General features: G+C 38.5%; 1 protein-coding gene across 1 annotated transcript in view; it reads right to left on the bottom strand.

Moving 5' to 3' along the window:
* LOC139457102 (nephrin-like) overlaps positions 1–10,528 on the bottom strand; it is a 49,736-nt gene extending 39,208 nt beyond the window's left edge. The window contains exons 1-4 of the mRNA XM_071238540.1: positions 10,486–10,528; positions 9,970–10,308; positions 6,105–6,386; positions 5,085–5,345 (exon numbers count right to left, since the gene is read on the bottom strand). Of these exons, the coding sequence (XP_071094641.1) occupies positions 5,085–5,345; positions 6,105–6,386; positions 9,970–10,308; positions 10,486–10,528 (925 nt within the window). The remainder of the gene's footprint in view (positions 1–5,084; positions 5,346–6,104; positions 6,387–9,969; positions 10,309–10,485) is intronic.
* Between the last annotated feature and the right edge of the window lie 9,757 nt (positions 10,529–20,285).

The raw sequence follows: 20,285 nt of genomic DNA, 5'->3' as shown, positions 1-20,285 counted from the left end.
AAAACAGTGCCATTGAAAAGCCAAACAAATAGCCTAGCAATAAAAGTAAATACTGCATTGCATTAATCTGCATTTCCAGAAAATGTGGCAATAATTCATGGAATGATATTCACCTCGGTGAGGATCTCTCTGCATTGTCGAACAAGTTATTTCCTTTGTAATGTATGTGTTGAATGACCCTGACTTTGTTGTCAAAATATTGTTTTAACATTTGTTAAATATGGGGATAAATGTCATCTCTGAATGTTTGACATGAATTATTATGATTAGGGTAGTTCTAAGTCGGAATCACAACCGGGGTCTTTTCATTTGAATCAAATGTACAACATGTACAGTTTGGACATTTCTGTGATGTGAATGCTACTTATGTTTATAGAATGTCCGGATGAATAAAAGAGACAGTCATCCGTGCAGCATCAATGCAAAGAAAGACCATAGAAGAGCAACAGTGAGTGGTAAATATTTTGAAATTATTCTGTTTGGTTCATATGGTTATTTTGCAAATATGTCTTCAGTTTGTTCCTTATCGCTGTAGGCACGGATGTCCTATTATCTAAGGCACTACAATTTTCTGTGCAGAGTTGCATCTCTTGGGCTTAGCAGAAACCTATAGTCATGGGTTCAAATCCTGGTTCTCCCCGATTATGTTGCTAGGTTTGTCAGCATTATACACATACTCGTGGGATTCATCAAAGACCTGCATCACTTAGGACTTTCTTCCCACATCAAACTAACATGCGGTGATATATCTGGAATACTGTTCAAAGCAGTGTTAAAGCCAAATCATTTATTTAACACTGCATCCAGCAATAGTTTGGCTATATGACAAGGATTGTGAATATATATTTTTCCATGTTGATGAGTTGAAACAATCACTAAATGACATCTCTTAAAAAGATTCCCAGCATTCCAAGCCTAATTAATAGATAAGGTTGTGATTGAGTAGGCTCATTGATCACATGTAATCATACCACAGTGATGTGGGATATTGTCCATAATAGTTATCATCCGTTTGTCTGGACCGAGTTCATAACATTAGTCACAGGTTTGTCTGGTTGAGATTTGAGATGTGATTATCTTAAATGTTTAGCATATAACAAGACTCACATATGACAACTTAAGTGATTTTGCTGCCTTCTATCTGTAAGTACATGTGGCAACAATTCTTTTTGATTGCTAAAATCTTTTTACATAATGCTGCAGAAACTGAAGTCCTGCTTGAGATCCCTGGATGAGTACTCCAGGTTGACAGTCTGGAAGGACCAGACAAGGGAGTCCTAAACAGAGGCTGCACCCCTTCAGATATCAGAGGTGATTTGCAGACAGCGATGATGAGGGTCCTGTTATTTCAATGGAGGCCGACCGAGAAATTGTATGCCAAATGGTACTGGGACACACAAAGGCTGGTCTGGCTAATGTGAGAAGACCAACCAATGCCAAGCTGGAGTGGAATCCTTCCAGGACATTCATGAAATTCTTGTAAACACTTGAAAGGAATGATAAATGGGACTTATTGTCTTTAAATGTGGACCCGAACACCAAATGGAAAGTTCACAATTCTACTAACACAATGAAGCAGAGATAGAGTCTAACTGGTATCCCCTCATCCTGGTTCCTGTTCATCCATGGCAATATAGAAAGAAAAGGAGGATTGAGGGGAAAGTAAGTTATCTGAACTGGTGAACATAATCCGTAGGTACTGTCAAGCGAACAGTTATCACACTCTGTTATGAGTATTGAAGAATAGGATGAAATTGCATACTGCATCAGGAACCATCATGTGAACACTGTTCAATGTGCGATATACTATAGGCATATGAATAAAAGAAATTGATAATTTGATTGTTGCTTATGTTTCATTTGCCAGCTGTGTAAATGGGGATGTTTCATGATTTTGCCTCAGTTTAATAGCCACACTTATCTTATGAAACCATGCATTGCTTGGGCATCTCAAGATAAATAACACGTGTTTCCTTTGCTCTGAAAACGTCTGATGACACATTGATCTGTTATGTCAAAGGTTAAAGTCACAACCAGACAAAAAGTTTGTTTGTGGTCTAACTCTTCCTTTGGGCAGGGGTCGAAGTTGGAAAAAGGTCGTGTGTGATCTATATATACTACATTGTCCCTTAAATTGCCTTTTCTACAGAAGTCTTAGTAACTCTTATACATATACTGGTTACATTACTTCCATATTTTGGTCAATGATATGTTGAATTCTACCAAAGGACTGCATATTTGGTTTATGTGCTGGATAGCTCTTTGAAATGTTTTTGAAATATTTATCACTGATATTGAAGGTCAAATTCACACTCAAAAGTGATAACTCATGAGGGGTTGAAGTGTAAGATCAAGGCAACAGTGAAGGGGACATTCATAAAGTATTTCTGCAATTATAACTAAAATGCCTATTTCTGGAGATATTTGTGAAGTATTAAGCACATCGTTGTTATATTATTTGAATACACATATATGTGCAGTGGTTATAGAACTCCAGTGTCAAATTAACTGTCAATCCCTTTTAATAAAATAATTCACAGTAACTGAGGAAGAGCTTACTGTAGTACCATAAAACTAGGGTGAGCCAAATGTCAATGAAGTTAGTATTTTGGATATAACAAGTACATGTACCGTTACAAATAGTCTTATTATCATCTCACCAGGACCAAAGGCCCAAGTGAGCACATTGTCAATGACTTTTTCTTTTTCTCAGTACAAACTGGAAGTCTGGACATGAAATTTAAGGATATCATTATACAAGAACTGATGTTTGTTCATTAAATACCATTAACATCCGAAAAGGACAAATTATGAAATTGAACAATTTTCTTCTCCAAAAATGTTTTAGGAGGATATTTACCATTAAAATAACACAGAATATTACAACAGGTATCTGTAATGCACAGGCTAACATTATTTACCAGAAGCAAGTCATGAAGAAAATTTGCATCCGGATACCTTCCGGAAACCTTCCGGAAACCTTCCAGATGCCTTCAACAACCTTCAAATTGCTTGGTATTTTCAAGTTAATTTTTTTATGTGTTTCACACTTAAGTGAACAAAATGCACCCCCCAAATTTTGACATTTTTTTTGGAAGGTTTCCGGAAGGTTTCCGGAAGGTATCCGGGCCGGATCCAAAATGGGAAGGTATCCGGAAGGTTTCCGGAAGGTTTCCGGAAGACGGAAACCTACACTTTTTTTGCTGTGTATATATTTACACTGAACATCAACACTGACTGTTATACTGTCGCCAGTGTAGACTATATGCTTACACTGAACATCGAAACTGACTGCAACACTGTCAGCAGTGTAGATTATATACTTATACTGAACATCAATACTTACTTTGACACTGTCACCAGTGTAGACTATATACTTACACTGAACATCAACACTGACTGTAACACTGTCACTAGTGTCGACTATATACTTACACTGAACATCAACACTGACTGTAACACTGTCACCAGTGTAGACTATATACTTACACTGACTGTAACACTGTCACCAGTGTAGACTGTATACTTACACTGAACATCAACACTGACTGTAACACTGTCACCAGTGTAGACTATGTACTTACACTGAACATCAACACTGACTGTAACACTGTCAACAGTGTAGACTATATACTTACACTGACTGTAACACTGTTACCAGTGTAGACTATATACTTACACTGAACATCAACACTGACTGTAACACTGTCACCAGTGTAGACTATATACTTACACTGAACATCAACACTGACTGTAACACTGTCACCAGTGTAGACTATGTACTTACACTGAACATCAACACTGACTGTAACACTGTCACCAGTGTAGACTATATACTTACACTGAACATCAACACTGACTGTAACACTGTCACCAGTGTAGACTATATACTTACACTGAACATCAACACTGACTGTAATACGATCACCAGTGTAGACTAAATGCTTATACTGGACATCAACACTGACTGTAACACTGTCACCAGTTTAGACTATATACTTACTGTGAACATGAACAATGACTGTAACACTTTCAGTAGTGTAGACTATATACTTACTATGATCATCAACACTGACTGTGACATTGTCAACATTGTAGACTACATACTTACACTGAACATCAACACTGAAAATAACACTGTCGGAAGTTCGGTTTTTATACTTAAACTGAACATCAACTCTGACTGAAACACTGTCAGCGGTGTAGATTATATACTTACACTGAACATCAATATTGACTGTTACACTGTCACACGTGCAGATTATATGCTTACACTAAACATCAACACTGACCCGCTCACTGTCATCCGTGTAGACTATATACTTACACTGAACATCAACACTGACTGTAACACTGTCACCAGTGTAGACTTTATACATACACTGAACATCAACACTGACTGTAACACTGTTACCAGTGTAGACTATATACTTACACTGAACATAAACACTGACTGTAACACTGCCACCAGTGTAGACTATATACTTACACTGAAACATCAACACTGACTGTAACACTATTACCAGTGTAGACTATATACTTACACTGAAAATCAACACTGACTGTAACACTGTCACCAGTGTAGACTATATACTTACACAGAACATCAACACTAACTGTAACACTGTCATCAGTGTAGACTGCATACTTAAACGGAATATCAACACTGACTGTAACATTGTCACCAGTGTAGACTATATACTTACACTGAACATCAACACTGACTGTAACACTGTCACCAGTGTCGACTGTATTCTTACACTGAACATCAACACTGACTGTAACACTGTCACCAGTGTAGGCTATATACTTACACTGAACATCAACACTGACTGTAACACTGTCACCAGTGTAGACTATATACTTACACTGAACATCAACACTGACTGTAACACTGTCCCCAGTGTAGACTATATACTTACACTGAACATCAACACTGACTGTAATACGATCACCAGTGTCGACTATATACTTACACTGAACATCAACACTGACTGTAACACTGTCACCAGTGTAGACTGTATACTTACACTGAACATCAACACTGACTGTAACACTGTCACCAGTGTAGACTACATACTTACACTGAACATTAACACTGACTGTACCACTGTCACTACTCCCGTGTGTATTAGAAGGCTGACATCTGTAGGAACCTGTCTTAGATCTGTCAGCTTGTCCTAGACTCAGGATGGCTCCACTGCTGAAGGCTGTTCCATTGTGTAACCACCTGTAGCTACATCCGGGTCTACAGAGGGCGGAGCACGTGATTGATGGAAGAGCCCGGTGTTCTGTCACAGTGTAGGAGGAGGTGGAGGGGGTCAGTGAGATCTGGTAGGGCCCGTCTGAAATACACAGTAACTCTGTGTAAGATGTATAACTGTTAAACACAACGGCATTAATATCAAATAGCATACACATGGAAAGATGGTTTCAGATGAGAAATACAAAAACATCATGTTAACTTCTGTAAAAGTCTGTCTATGTAAGTGAGTGACTGTTGATCGACGTGGAACCATATGATGAAGGCATGTGTGTAACAGCGTTTGGGCGACATGAAACAGTGGGTGATAAAATCTGCGTTTTAGCAATTCAATGATAATATAATGAACGAAACAAATTGTGCACGAATCGTTCAATAACATCACTACTTATTCAACAGTTATGGGCCAGACTGAATATTTTTATTGGTGGTAATTGCTAGCTTCTTTTTCTTCGGGCTGTGGGGTAGCCTAGTAGTTCAGGCGCTCGCTCGTCGCGTCGAGGTTCCAAGGTTCGTCCCCCACATGGGTGCAATGTGTGAAGGCCATTTTTCGTGTCCCCATTCTTGATATTTCTGGAACATTGCTAAAAGGGTGCTGGAGTGTCGTGTCAAACAATAAACAAACAACCTGAATGAAGCGAATGTTAAAGGATATATTTAACTGGGCTCATTAACCGCTAACGGAAGAAACAACACTGTAACATTTCGAAATATCATTGTTTGAAACTGCCTACCGATCTCCTGAAGACATTCGTTTTCATGTTTGCATATACTTCTGTTCAGATTTTCCATTTATTCAGTAAAGTGAGACATGGATAAGTAACGTGATTACAGTACTCACACTGAGGCTCCATGTTGTAGCCCTGGCTCCACTCTGACTCCAGACCCTGACTTTCTCTGGCTCTACATCTGTAGCTGTGACTGTCCCGGGAACTCACTGTGAAGGTGTAGGGGGAACCAGGGGAGGTAACTGTGATGTTAGTGTTGTTACGCTGCCAGGTGTAGGTCAAGGTTAGGCCATGGTCACCTGGGACAGTGGTCGAGGTGGAGCTGCAGGTCAAGGTCACTTGCTGGTTGTAGACAGGAGTTGTGGACACTGGACGGCCAGGTGTTATGGGCTTGCCTTTTACAGTGATTATTTTATATGTTATAGTTCATGTCGTTAAATTACACTATATATTTATATAAGGATATATGCTATATATGTTGTCGCGTCTACTGTGGACGAATGTACCTGAAATACTTTCATATGGAAGATCTCTTGTGTTAACTTGACAGAGTTTAGATACCTAACACAGCACAGAATACATTTTTTTAACAATCTGTAATGTTATACAACACTGACTCCGTGCCAGTGTATTCAACAATTCCACAGCGATTTGCGTATCCTGTGCAATATCAACTTTTAGTAAGCATTCTCAAATTTTGAAAAACTTGACAACACTACCTGTGACCGACATTTCAAGATATTTTGATACTGGGTTTAATATAAGAAGCCGTAAACGTAAGAATGTGACAGTTTGACAGTGTATACAATGTTACAATCACATGACAATGGTGTCTGATGTGATCCCTGTGATGTGGACTGTGATCAACGTCTACACTCAACGTGAATATACCTTTATTGCAGACAGATTGTTATTCTACGCTATGAGGATTAAGGTATACCTATAACTTCACTTGTGAAATAGATGTATGACTCACAGTGAGGGTCCATGTGCAACACAGGAATTATAGAAATGTCTTGAGGGCAGTTGACGAACATCCTTACCTTTTCGACAGAGTTTTTACTATAGATTATACATAATAATCGTGAATTATAACAAGTCATCATGCATTAAGGGAAGCTGAGAATATAAGAATATCTCTTTCAGACCCCACAGCATAGAATTAACAAAACAATCACACCCTTTCCATTCCTCGTCCCATTCTCTATTGGCCTATACTCATCCCATTCTCTATCAGACTAAATTCTTCCAATTCAGTGTCAGCCTATACTCTTCTTATGCTCTATCAGCCTATACTCATCCCATTCAGTGTCAGCCTATACTATTCCCCTTCTCTATCAGACTACACCGTTCCCCTTCTCTATCAGACTACACTGTTCCCCTTCTCTATCAGACTACACTGTTCCCCTTCTCTATCAGACTACACTGTTCCCCTTCTCTATCAGACTACACTGTTCCCCTTCTCTATCAGACTACACTGTTCCCCTTCTCTATCAGACTACACCGTTCCCCTTCTCTATCAGACTACACTGTTCCCCTTCTCTATTAGACTACACTGTTCCCCTTCTCTATCAGACTACACTGTTCCAATTCAGTGTCATCCTATACTCATTCCATTCAGTGTCAGCCTATACTATTCCCCTTCTCTCTCAGACTACACTGTTCCACTTCTCTACCAGACTACACTGTTCCCCTTCTCTATCAGACTACACTGTTCAAATTCAGTGTCATCCTATACTTATCCATTCTCTATCAGCCTATACTCATTCCATTCAGTGTCAGCCTATACTATACCCCTTCTCTGTGAGACTACACTGTTCCCCTTCTCTATCAGACTACACTGTTCCCCTTCTCTATCAGACTGCACTGTCCCCCATCTCTATCAGACAACACTGTTCTCCTTCTCTATCAGACTACACTGTTCCAATTCAGTGTCAGCCTATACTCATCCCATTCTCTGTCAGCCTATACTCTTCCTATTCAGTGTCAGCCTCTACTTTTCTCATTCATTGTCAGCTTATACTCTTCCCAATATCTATCAGCCTATCAGCCTATCAATCCACGCAATTTGGACGGATACTATGACATGCATCAACCAAGTCAGCGAGCCTCGCCACCCGATCCCATTTATCGCCTCTTACGACAAGCATAGTCGCCTTTTACGGCAAGCAAAGGTTGCTTAAGACCTATTCTTCCCCGGATCTTCACGGGTTCTGAACTGTTGTAATATTGGTAGCAACAGACTTAGACCATACTGCTTAACATTTTGATATATAATGAAATGCGCTTTAACGTCGCGTTCAAGATTATTGCACTTATAAACTGACGCACATGCACGTGTGTACGAGTGTGAGTGTGCGTGGCTGTTTGTATTAATCCGGACTAATGCCGATTTTATAGTGCTAGCCCACTCAGATACCAAGCTGCACTCAGAAACAGACGAGACCTTGTTTTAGCCCCTTAATGGCGAGTGTCAGTCGGCTTAACAACAAATACCATCCTTTAACGTATTTTGGTATGACGCGGCCGGGGACCGAATCTGATAATCTCTTACTTGGATTCCCCATTAGACGAAAGGCCGGTCACATGACCAGATACAGAATCATTGTTATGAACACATTGTGTTATCAGGAATGTTGCATACATTGGAACAAAGCCAGCGTCCGCGACAGAACATCCCTGATGTGATCGATCTTACTGAACATTAGGAAGGATGCACACAAAACTGTCATCCTCCATTAAATGTCATTACATTTTGAAAAATACCCTGGACTCATTCACTACCGCAGATGGGCTTTGAATTTTACTGTAGGGTACTTTGATCATACATAGCTGGATACAATCGCTCACCATGAGGACATCGTTTTCTGCGAGACAATTGGTAGGTGTGTGGATGACAGGATACGCATTAGGTCGGACACGTCGATTAAATTGGGGTAAATTTCCTACGATATACCAAATAGTGATGTGTATTTTGGTATAAAATTCACTTTCGCTGTATGTGATCATGTGTTCAAAACTGTGAAGTGAATGAAAGAAAAGGCTTTGTACATGCCTGCGTGATTTTACAATAATGTGTGAAGCATACCTGGATATTATCATTCACGCACAAAGACGCATATTTTATTAGTTATGGTGTCTTCTTTGCCATATACGGTTGGTTGGTTTGTTGGTTTGTTGTTTAACGCCGCACTCGGCAACATTCCAGCTATATGACGGCGGTCTGCAAATAATATCATGAGCATCGACCCACGCAGTTGGGATCGATGACATGCATCAACCAAGTCAGCGAGCCTGACCACGCGATCCCGTTAGTCGCCTGTTACGACAAGCATAGTCACTTGCCATATACAGTGTCATATCAGGTTAGCAGAAACAATATTTGGCGAGGTTGTCCCAATATTTTTCTGCTAACCTAATATGACACCGTATATGGCAACTAAAGACACCATAGCGAATTTATATGCCGAAAAGTTTACGCTCTCTGGTTTCCATATCGTACGTGTCCTTGACACTCACAACCGAACGTTAAGGGTCAAAGGGAGACTACTCTTCAAATCTTAGAGGCCAAAGCCAATAAAGTCACGAACCTGATCTAAATACAGATTAATGTCCTGCACGTTACAATTAATGATAGTAAAACAAAAAACGAATAACGAATTTCGGTACCATAATTTTTTTCAGTGAAATATGTGAGGTGGGTGTTGGAAAATCCAAAATGTCTGTTACTGACGATATACGGTCTCATATTAGGTCTGTATCAAACATCTTGGAATTTTACTGACGGTATACGGGCTCAATAGTTTTGCTCTCTGATTGGTCAATCTCATTTTGAGGCATAATAAGCCGAAATATGTAGAGGTGTTACTTACATATTAATATCTTATTCGCATATAATGATTAACGGATTGCTATCTGAGTGGATTACATACCGGGAAACAGCGCTACTTATTACTTTATAATTAAATATCCACTCACCCAGGACAACAAGTTTCTGTCCACAGTTCTGTATCACAATAGTAGCCCCTCCAGCCCCACACGTGTATGTCCCTGCATCAGATGTCTGGATGTTTCTCAGGGTGAAGGTGACATTCCTGGCTGCTATGTTCCCCTGGTACACCAGTCTGTCTGTGTAGTTGGCAGTGGGGAGGAATATCCCAGTACCTGTCACTAGGAACACAGTGACACCAGCAGGACTGACAGTGTAGAAACTACTCCCTGGCCCCAGACCTCCCTGTGGAACCTCCCAGCTGAACCTGGCTGTGTCAGACACTGCAGACAACACTGGACCGGCACTGGGGGCACCTGATACAACACCTGCAGGAAGAAGATATTCACGAGGTAGTTCTGTGCAAAGCGCCAAGTAGAGTCTTGATGTGATGAGTAGATGGAAAATATTCTTTTTTTTAAAGTATATAATCTAATTACTGCTTCATCTTCAATCATCACAAAATAGATACACCATTATGCATGTGTCTGACACGAAAGACATACCTGCAATCACATATAATACAGTAGCAGAAGCTATCTTCATCATGCTGTTGTCTGGCACCTCGGTGAAACCTGGAATGTAGGTTTATTGTTTATCAGGTAGTTGGATACTGTTTTGAGTGTGTACATCAGAGTGAAATCACAAGTCTTTGTTACCAGCTGTCCACTGTTTACTGTATTCGTAGGATCAATGATAGTTTATCATAAATTCACCAAAATGTACCCGCTATCTACATCTAGTTATCGCCATGCCATGATGATAGTGTGTGTGATAATAGTCATTGGTGTGTCAATTATGTATGGCAATAAACACGCATTTCACAGAACGCTGTTGGATGATTCAGATGATAATATGCGCCCAAGGTCCAAAGGTTATGACTCCAATTCCTTCAAAGCATCACCATATGTGTGTGTGTGTGTGTGTGTGTGTGTGTGAGTGAGTGAGTGAGTGTGTGTGTGTGTGTGTGTGTGTGTGTGTGTGTGTGTGTGTGTGTGTGTGTGTGTGTGTGTGTGTGTGTGTGTGTGTGTGTGTGTGTGTGTGTGTGTGTGTACGAGAAGGCATACCAACATTTCCATTTTAGAGCACCAGTGGGATGTTCTCGGGAGGAGAGTATACTCCAAAGACCCAGCACCTGCCAACGGGGCCGAGCTTGGGTTAACTCTTCAGGCGGCAAGGGCAATCATACACAAATTAATCAACAGTATGTCACCGAGGTGTCGGGCATGCATCAACCAACATGACAGACACTACGTTTACCATTCTACGCGCATGGGGCTCAGAAATAACAAGAATAATAACAAGGTGGAATCTGAACATCGACCCCATGATCACTGGATGCCTAAGGCATTAAGTGGTGCCTTTGACGACAAGACCGCTCCATTACTAGAAAGACAATCAAGCTGATATGAATATATCAGTTGAACAATACATACTGGTACAAACATATCTGATCCGTAAGAGGACAGTTGTGAATACATTCATCAATACATTCTGCTTTCCCGACACAAAGTGGAACAAAGAGAATTCTCATGCTTTAAAAAATATAGTAACCATTTAACATTATTTCCGCTATAAATTACACACGTACATATATTTATTTACATACTTGTGTTAACAGGAGTATACGACTTTAGTAGTATAGACTAAGGGACACAACTCTGCATAGCCTTTAAACCACAAAGGTAATCCAACACTTATCAGTGTGTGTTCAGTAACTAGATATTACCCATAAACATAAGTGTTTTAATGAACCCTTCACGTAAAGATAATTCATACATAGGCGACATATGTGTACAGATAGAAGCAGGATCAACGTACATGAGTATATTGATATATTGTAGCTTATTCATATCATGCAGAAGAAGTGTGCACAGTTCAGAGGTTCAGGTGGTGATAAAAGTAGACACAAGCGACTTAGATGCCTTGTCATTGGATTAGAAATATATACTTTGCACATACCTACTGAGACTTCACTTTGTAACGTATCAATCGTTGTTCCAGTCGTCGTGTGTGACCGGGTAGCTCAACACGGAAGTAATATACATGTTTACATGCTTATCAGTCGCTTCAAACCAGGTCAATAGTATATAAATATAGCTGAGTCAATCTCTGGCATATGAATGCAGGTTTAGTGTTACATACGTGAGTGAGTGAGTGAGTGAGTGTGTCAGTCAGTCAGTCAGTCAGTCAGTCAGTAAGTCAGTCAGTCAGTCAGTCAGTCAGTCAGTCAGTCAGTCAGTCAGTCAGTCAGTCAGTCAGTCAGTCAGTCAGTCAGTCAGTCAGTCAGTGGAACCCACAATCATAGGTTTCTGGTACACCTATGTACGCCTCTATACACAGCGAACTGCAGCGACAGTCGACCCGTGTCCTTATAGCAAGTGATTCAGGAGTGATGTGTAGTATATATTATACAGCCACATACATTACATGTTGATGTCGTGTTATAGTTAAGCAAACATAGCTCCTATTGTGTACAGCCCAGGTTTTGTGTCAAGATACCATTAGAAATGTTTATGAATATTGAAATAACTTTTTAGCATCGTCTTACAACAAGTTATACAAATGGTATCGAAGCAACATACAACATGGGAAACATATACATTTTAAAGACTGGGCTAATAGCATAAGTTGGTAAAGTAGAATGATATTGGAGAAGGCAGAGTAGTTATAATGAACGAATGTCCAACTCAGAAACTGTAGAGTCTATTCCATACAAGATTGACACGTTCTGTTTGGGGAGAAGCAAAGACCACACAGTTGATAGTTTAGTGTAAGTTCATAGGAAACTTCATTTCTCACAATATAGTTCAAGTATGACTGAAAAGGCAATAAGTTCACTCTGTGTGTACTTTCCCCGGGAAGGTGGGATAAACCGCAGCTCCTGTTACGGACAATATAACACTTGGAAGCTCGTCTCTTTATTCATCATGTGATATATAACCTGTAAAGATATGTTTCTCTAAAAACCCTTCACGTACAGATAACTCATACACGGGCAACACATTACAGAGAGAGCGCAGCTAAAAGTGCATGAGTATATTGAGTTGGTATGGTTTATTCCTACACATAAGGATATGCAGAAGCGTTCTACGTGGTGATACAAGTAAACATAGACAAATTAGATGACACATGATAAGGTTAGAAACATATACTTAGCACATACCAGCGGAGACTTCAATTTGTCGGGTGTGAATCGCCACTACGGCCGTCTTGTCTGACCGGGTAGATCAACAGGGAAGTAATGTGCAGGTTTACATGTAAAACTAGTTCAGTAGTATAAAAGTATAATCAATCAATCTAGTCATATAAATGCAGGGTTAGTATTACATTGTAGTGATTGAGTGATGGAGTGGGTGAGTGGGTGAGTGGGTGAGTGGGTGCGTGGGTGGCTGGGTGGATTAGCGAGTGAGTGTGTGTGGTTTAATGCTGCATAATACAGTATTTCACTTAAATTATGGCATTTTCAAGCTCTAGATGATACGCGTCTTTGAAATTTACCACTTTGGAGAAACCCATGAGCAAGGCAAATCGATTCGAGCCCACGATCGTCGCCTATATGGGCCTATGTACACAAGGAACAGCAGCGGCTGCCGACCCATGTCCCCTTACATCAACAGATTCAGAGGCGATGTATGGTATAGATGTATCGCCATCACAGGTTATCTGTGTTCCTTTCTGTTTAAGTCAGGGAATGTTATATTTCACCATTCCGTCTTTTTGTAGTTTCTTCTGACCATGGTTGCTGAATAAACCGCATGGTGTTGAGCGATCGATGTGCATTGGCGTGTGGTATACCGTCTTTAGTTATGCAAACATAGTTCCGATTGTGTACAGCTCAGCTATGGCATCAACGCAGACTTTTGATATAGATACATCTATTCAATCGAGGTAACATTGGACATGTTTATGAAAATAGAAGTAATCTTTATGCATCGCGCGTCTTGTCTGGACATCATTAAGATTTTCGATATACAGTTATACACATGGTCCACGAATAATCAAGATATATCTATTACGAAATCTAATAATGCATCTTTCAATACATATTCATGCAGAAATCTCCTCGAGCTTAAGGTCGCACAGCAAAAAAAGTGTAGGTTTCCGTCTTCCGGAAACCTTCCGGATACCTTCCCATTTTGGATCCGGCCCGGATACCTTCCAGAAACCTTCCGGAAACCTTCCAAAAAAAATGTCAAAATTTGGGGGGTGCATTTTGTTCACTTAAGTGTGAAACACATAAAAAAATTAACTTGAAAATACCAAGCAATTTGAAGGTTGTTGAAGGCATCTGGAAGGTTTCCGGAAGGTTTCCGGAAGGTTTCCGGAAGGTAACCGGATGCAAATTTTCTTCATGACTTGCTTCTGGTAAATAATGTTAGCCTGTGCATTACAGATACCTGTTATAATATTCTGTGTTATTTTAATGGTAAATATCGTCCTAAAACATTTTTGGAAAAGAAAATTGTTCAATTTCATATTTTGTTCTTTTCGGATGTTAATGGTATTTAATGAACAAACATCAGTTCTTGTATAATGATATCCTTAAATTTCATGTCCAGACTTCCAGTTTGTACTGAGAAAAAGAAAAAGTTACAGGTACCTGTTGTAATATTCTGTGTTATTTTAATGGTAAATATCCTCCTCAAACTGAGATATGTGGGCATGCATTGTTCACAAGTTGTTTTGCGACATGGGTCCAATGTGTGAAGCTTATTGCTGGTGTCTGCCACCATGATATTGTTGCAATATTGCTAAAAGTGGCAAAACAGCATTCTCACTCAGAAAAAAACGGAAAGTCATTGGCTATGTGCTTTGGCATTTGGCCCTGGTGAGATTGACAGATTAGTTTGGAACGGTATCAGTACTTGTTATATCGGGACAGTGTAGTTTCATGGGAATATAAAACAGAATACAATTGTCCCAAATTGGTGCACAAGACTAATGGCATCCATAGAAAACACCTAAATAAAGTACAGAAAAAATATCAATGTCATTTGTCTACTAAGGTGGAACTACAACTTTTGTTAAGTATTTATAGTAGGAAAACATTCAGGGCATTAGTACATTTCATATTTGTTCAGCACCTATATGTTATGGCTGATCAGTATTATATGTCTTTATGCTAATGAAGCAAAACAAATCATGTTTTTGGAAAAAAATCTTATTTATTGATTATATGGCATTTCATTGGTACATATCACAAATTGAAATTTGATCAAGCAAGAAGAGGAACTAGCATAAAGTAACCAGTGGTGTTTGCAAGGCCTTACAGAACAGACGCTTCAATGCCATTTTCTAAATAAACAAATTAGTCAAATCTCAGAAGAATTTTATTGAAGAAGAATATCTAAAGTCAATTATGTTTCTGCAGTAAACCACAAAAGTCATTCAGATTTGTGTGGTCAGCATCGGTGTACACAACCTGGACATAGTCACAGTGCTTTGGCATAAATTCATTCAGACTTCATTAGTGTCATAATAAAACCACCTACAGTCACACTGATGTGGCATTATTCATTCAGAATCATCACTTTCTGAGGTGAATCTGTTGGTTGTTATCAGGAGTACTGTTCATCTTCCGGCGAGTCCCTTGTCTGAATTGTGTGAGCAAGATCTTCTTAAATGTAGCTGGTGTCAGATTGTGAAATCCAGGTACCTGAAACATTTCATAACATCTTTAGAAACTTGTTAGTCAAAAGTTATGAAACACACACATATTTACAAATGTTTAAAGTTGTTTTCTCAAACAGTGAGGTATTGACAATTTATCTTGCAACTGATATTTAACCAATCTTTGAACATGTAAATAAGCCATTGCAAACAGAAAAGTGTTCAGAAAATACAAAAATGTATCCGGTCTTCTAAAACAATACCACAAGGTTCACCTGAATTTTGCTTGAATGTTTGCATTACATCAAAATGTAAGGAAAGGTAAACAAGACTATGCAAAACTAAGTTACATAGGTTCTTATACATAAATACATAAATGCAACTATTCATAATTATCAAAACACATGTCATGTAAGTGATCTCAAAATACAACATAATGAGCGAGTGAGTTGGTATAGTTTCATGCAGCTTATTAGCAATATTCCAGCTGTGGGCTTCACACATTGTACCCATGTGGTGAATTGAACCCGGGTTTAAGAGACTGTTTCACCCACTAGGCTACCCTTGCACACCAAATACAAAAGAAAGTATATTAGGAATTCAGACAATAGATATTCTCACCAAATTCATTAATTCATTAATGGAAGCTATATTGAAATTCAAATTTTGACAAATTAGGATGAGACTGTAGAAGCATTTATCTAAGTTATTATGGATATCAAATATCTACCGTTAATTGGTAGTCCATCATAGACAGTGATAAGAAATTCAACTGAAAAGTACAACCTGAACCATGAACTAAAAACTATGTATATTACATTAAAAGGGCCGGTCATGTATTACCGGTATGTTCTCATTCATTTTTGACACAACCCTCCCTGAAAGAAAATGCAAAGCACTTTATATTTTATTGTCCATTTTGTCAAAAGTCTCCCCTAGAGACTCTCACATTTTGGGGTGACCCTCCCTGTTTGTTCTGATCTGAATTCAAATATTCATGACTCATTATCATATTTTATCATTCATCCTATCTTTTTTGAAAATTAACTGAATGAAGATTAACAATAACATGCAAATCTGCCAAAATATTGGCCTGGCAAAGTTTAAATTAATCATAATTACTGTTAAAAACTTTTGGATCCATCGTCTGTTTCTAAATGCAGTGAAACCCAACGTTGACTTGTGTGGCATTGTTGAATCATCTACCCAATGTTCTTTATGCATTAATATGCATCTGCACAGAGTGGTCAAAGTCTGTGTCTGACACATAGTGTGCTACAAGGGAGACATCAGTTTGTGTCTAGCCAAACTGTCTGATAATCTCAAGGGCTGCCTTGGTAGCATCAAGGGATGTAGCTAATCCTAAATAAACATAGAACAAGTGACATCATTTCTTCTACAGAACACATGATCAAAGCCTGCCCCACCTTTGATGTTTATTACCTTGCTACTCTAAAAACAGCTAGTTAGCAAAATGAACTCAATGTCAACTCATTGTGGACTAGGGATTAACAGGGCAATTAGTGTCGGGTGGGTATTAGTACTTGCAATTGTCTGTTAATTACTTAATTGAGTAGTGACGGCTTAGTCAGTTGTGCCTTTACAACTGCTATTCAACTTATCGAGTCAGTTTACTATGTAACATGCTTCTTGGGACCAAGGAAATGTATCTTGCTGGATAACAGTTTTTTTCTAATTTATCAGAGATCAGAAATAATAATAATGACGTTTTTGATGTGCATTTCTTTGTTGTGTTCACTAGGATGATGGTGATGGTGTTTGAATTATTAGACACTATTTATTCCAAAAGAGGAATAGGGTTGGTGAAGAGGCAAAGCTTATTTGAACAACATATATACTGATATACAGAAACTGTACAACAAACAGATTAACTGTATCTACAGTTGAAACTATCATGATGCAAATTTTCACTGAATTAAAGTCATATCTTTTCAAGACTCAGATCAGGTTGTAGTGATTGAGGGTCACATTAAACTTGCTAATTTCAAATCATTCATCCCACACTTATGATTTGGTTTGCTGTTTTATGCCGCACTCAAGCAATATTCCGGCTATATGTAAATAATCGAGTCTGGATCAGACAGTCCAGTGATTGACATCATGAGCATCGACCCACACAATTGGGATCAATGACATGCATCAACCAAGTCACCGAGCCTGATCGCCACCTGATGGCGTTAGTCAACTCTTTAGACGAGCATTGTCGCCCGTTACGGAAAGTATTGGGTTACAAATATCCCTTGTAAAACCTTTCAACATGTTCAAATGACATATCGAAAGGCCATTGTGAAAAATTGCACCATGTTAGGATTCTTAAATACAGTTTCAGCTTGACATTGAGTACTTTAAACTTTAAAGTGAAAAATACATTCACAACAAGTGAGCTGTGTCTGCCAATCAGAGTCGGTGAGTAAATTGGAGTAGGGGAATAATTTCGAAGGTAAACTTGTTTCAACGTTTAACAACTACATGCATTTGTGTTTGTATGAGACGATGTGTGTTTAATTCCATATATTTTACTTCAAAGCATGTTATCACAATAAATTGAGTCAGGGTATAGGATAAGTTGGAGTAGAGGCTAATTTCTATTGTAAACTTGTTTTAACATTTCACAATTATTGGTCTTTGCAAGTTATCAATCCTAGTTTAATTTCATTTATTTTACCAAGGTAAAAAAAAAAATAAGGTGTCATTTTCGTCAAGTAATAATCGCCGTTTTTGCTTTCGGCGAGTATTTTGCCAGTCAGTGCTGTTTTGCTAAGGTGTCGTTTCAGCTATAACCCGCTTATTGCACATTATTAGTTTCAATTTATATTTATAATCATTTTAACCACTGTAATAAGTTAAAAATGAAATAAAAGTATCTAGAAAATAAACAAGCACTTGTTATAAAATGTGCATCCGCAAGCAATATTTAAGATAATCCTGCATGTAGCTGTGGCCATCACATTGAAGATGCACTTCACTTCTTTCTCATATGTCCAAATTACAATGATTTAAGACAGAATATGTACTATTATGTTAAGGGATATGATCTAAATTCAATTCTATTATGTAATCCTGAAAGGACGTCAAAAATAAACTTAGAAATTCTTAAATCAGTAGAAGACTACATTCAGCTATCCAATAGGTTTTGTGATTGTACTTAACATCTTAAATTTATAATACTTTTCCTTGCCGTATATTGCAGTACACTATTACTACTAAAAATGCGACCTGACAGCGCCGACAACTTAGTTTCTATAATAAGAACATGTATATAATTGTATTCCTTGACTGTACTTTTGTCATATCATATTGTATTCTAATTCTGGAGCGGTATTCAAATAAGTTTTTGCTTGTTTACCCATCCAGTTCACATATAAATGTTTAAAACAATATTTAGTAAACAAATAATTTAAACAACATAGCGTGTGGAGACGATAGATCACTGAAAAGAGCATATGTATGCACATCCAATGACCCCTGACATCACAAGGCATTGTTTGCCAGTGTGCCAGGCAACAGAATACTACGAATTACATCACAGGGTACTGTGACCTGTTTGAAAAGTTAGGTACTGTATTCTAAAGGTAGGCCCAAAATCTAGACAATCCAGTGATTGATATTGTGAACATCAATCCACACTGTTAGATGGTCACTGTCAGATGCCATGAACCAGGTCACTGAGCCTGATCACCTGATCTATTAGGTTATCTCTTATGGGTGAGGCTAAAACGGCACCTCAGCAAAATGTCACTGATTTCTCCAACGAAAACAGCACCTTGATTTGGCAAAAAGGGCTACTAATTGTTGTCTGTTATCTGGAGAGACAGGTTGATTCCTGGCCGAAATATATATAAATGAAATTTCTATAAAATTACTATTTATTTCCTACTTACTAAAATAAATATGACATATATAGTATACCCGTTGTCCAGTTTCTTGACATTTTCGCCAGACTCAGGTTCAGCTTGACATTGAGCTAATCTAAGTAAAGCTACTTAAAACTTCAAAGCATGTGATCTTTCAATGATAAGTTTAGTTGCACCTCCGAATCAGAATCATGAGTAAATTTGAGCAGAGGCTAATTTCTAATGTAAACTATTTTGGGTGACTAACATTTAACAATTATTTGTGTTTGCAAGTTTAACTGCATTTATTTTACTTCAAAGAAATCAAAGCATATTATATTTTCACAATAAGTTTAGTTGCATCTCCAAATCAGAGTCGGCAAGTAGATGCTAGTTTTTAATGTAAACCTTTTTGAACATTTCTCAGTTATTTGTGTTTACAAGTGACCATGCAAGTTTAATTTCATGTATTCGGGCATATTCAGACCCAAGGTAAAAAAAATAACAAGGTGCTGTTTTCAGCAGGCAATAGTAGGCGAGGTACTATTTCCCTTTTATAGTATAACCCTCTCTTACAACTAGCATAGGTTGATGGGGACCAATTCCAACCCGGAATCCCCAAATGAGTGGGTATGGTTTTATGCTGTTTTTAGCAATACCACAGCAAGGGACACCTGACATAGACTTCACACATTGTACCCATGACAAGAATCGAACCCTGGTCTTCAGCACTTCAATCACTAGGCTACCCCACCGCCAAAATTCCCAACATGATAAAGTTGTCATCACGGTATTCTTCAACAAGTTCAAGTGAAAATATCCATACCTTTCAAATGTCT

This window comes from Haliotis cracherodii, unplaced genomic scaffold (assembly GCF_022045235.1).
Source record: "Haliotis cracherodii isolate W230 unplaced genomic scaffold, xgHalCrac1.p SCAF_12, whole genome shotgun sequence".
NCBI classification, from domain to species: Eukaryota; Metazoa; Mollusca; class Gastropoda; order Lepetellida; family Haliotidae; genus Haliotis; species Haliotis cracherodii.
Note: the sequence above shows the minus strand (reverse complement) of the source record. Positions and strands in the feature narration are given on the sequence as shown.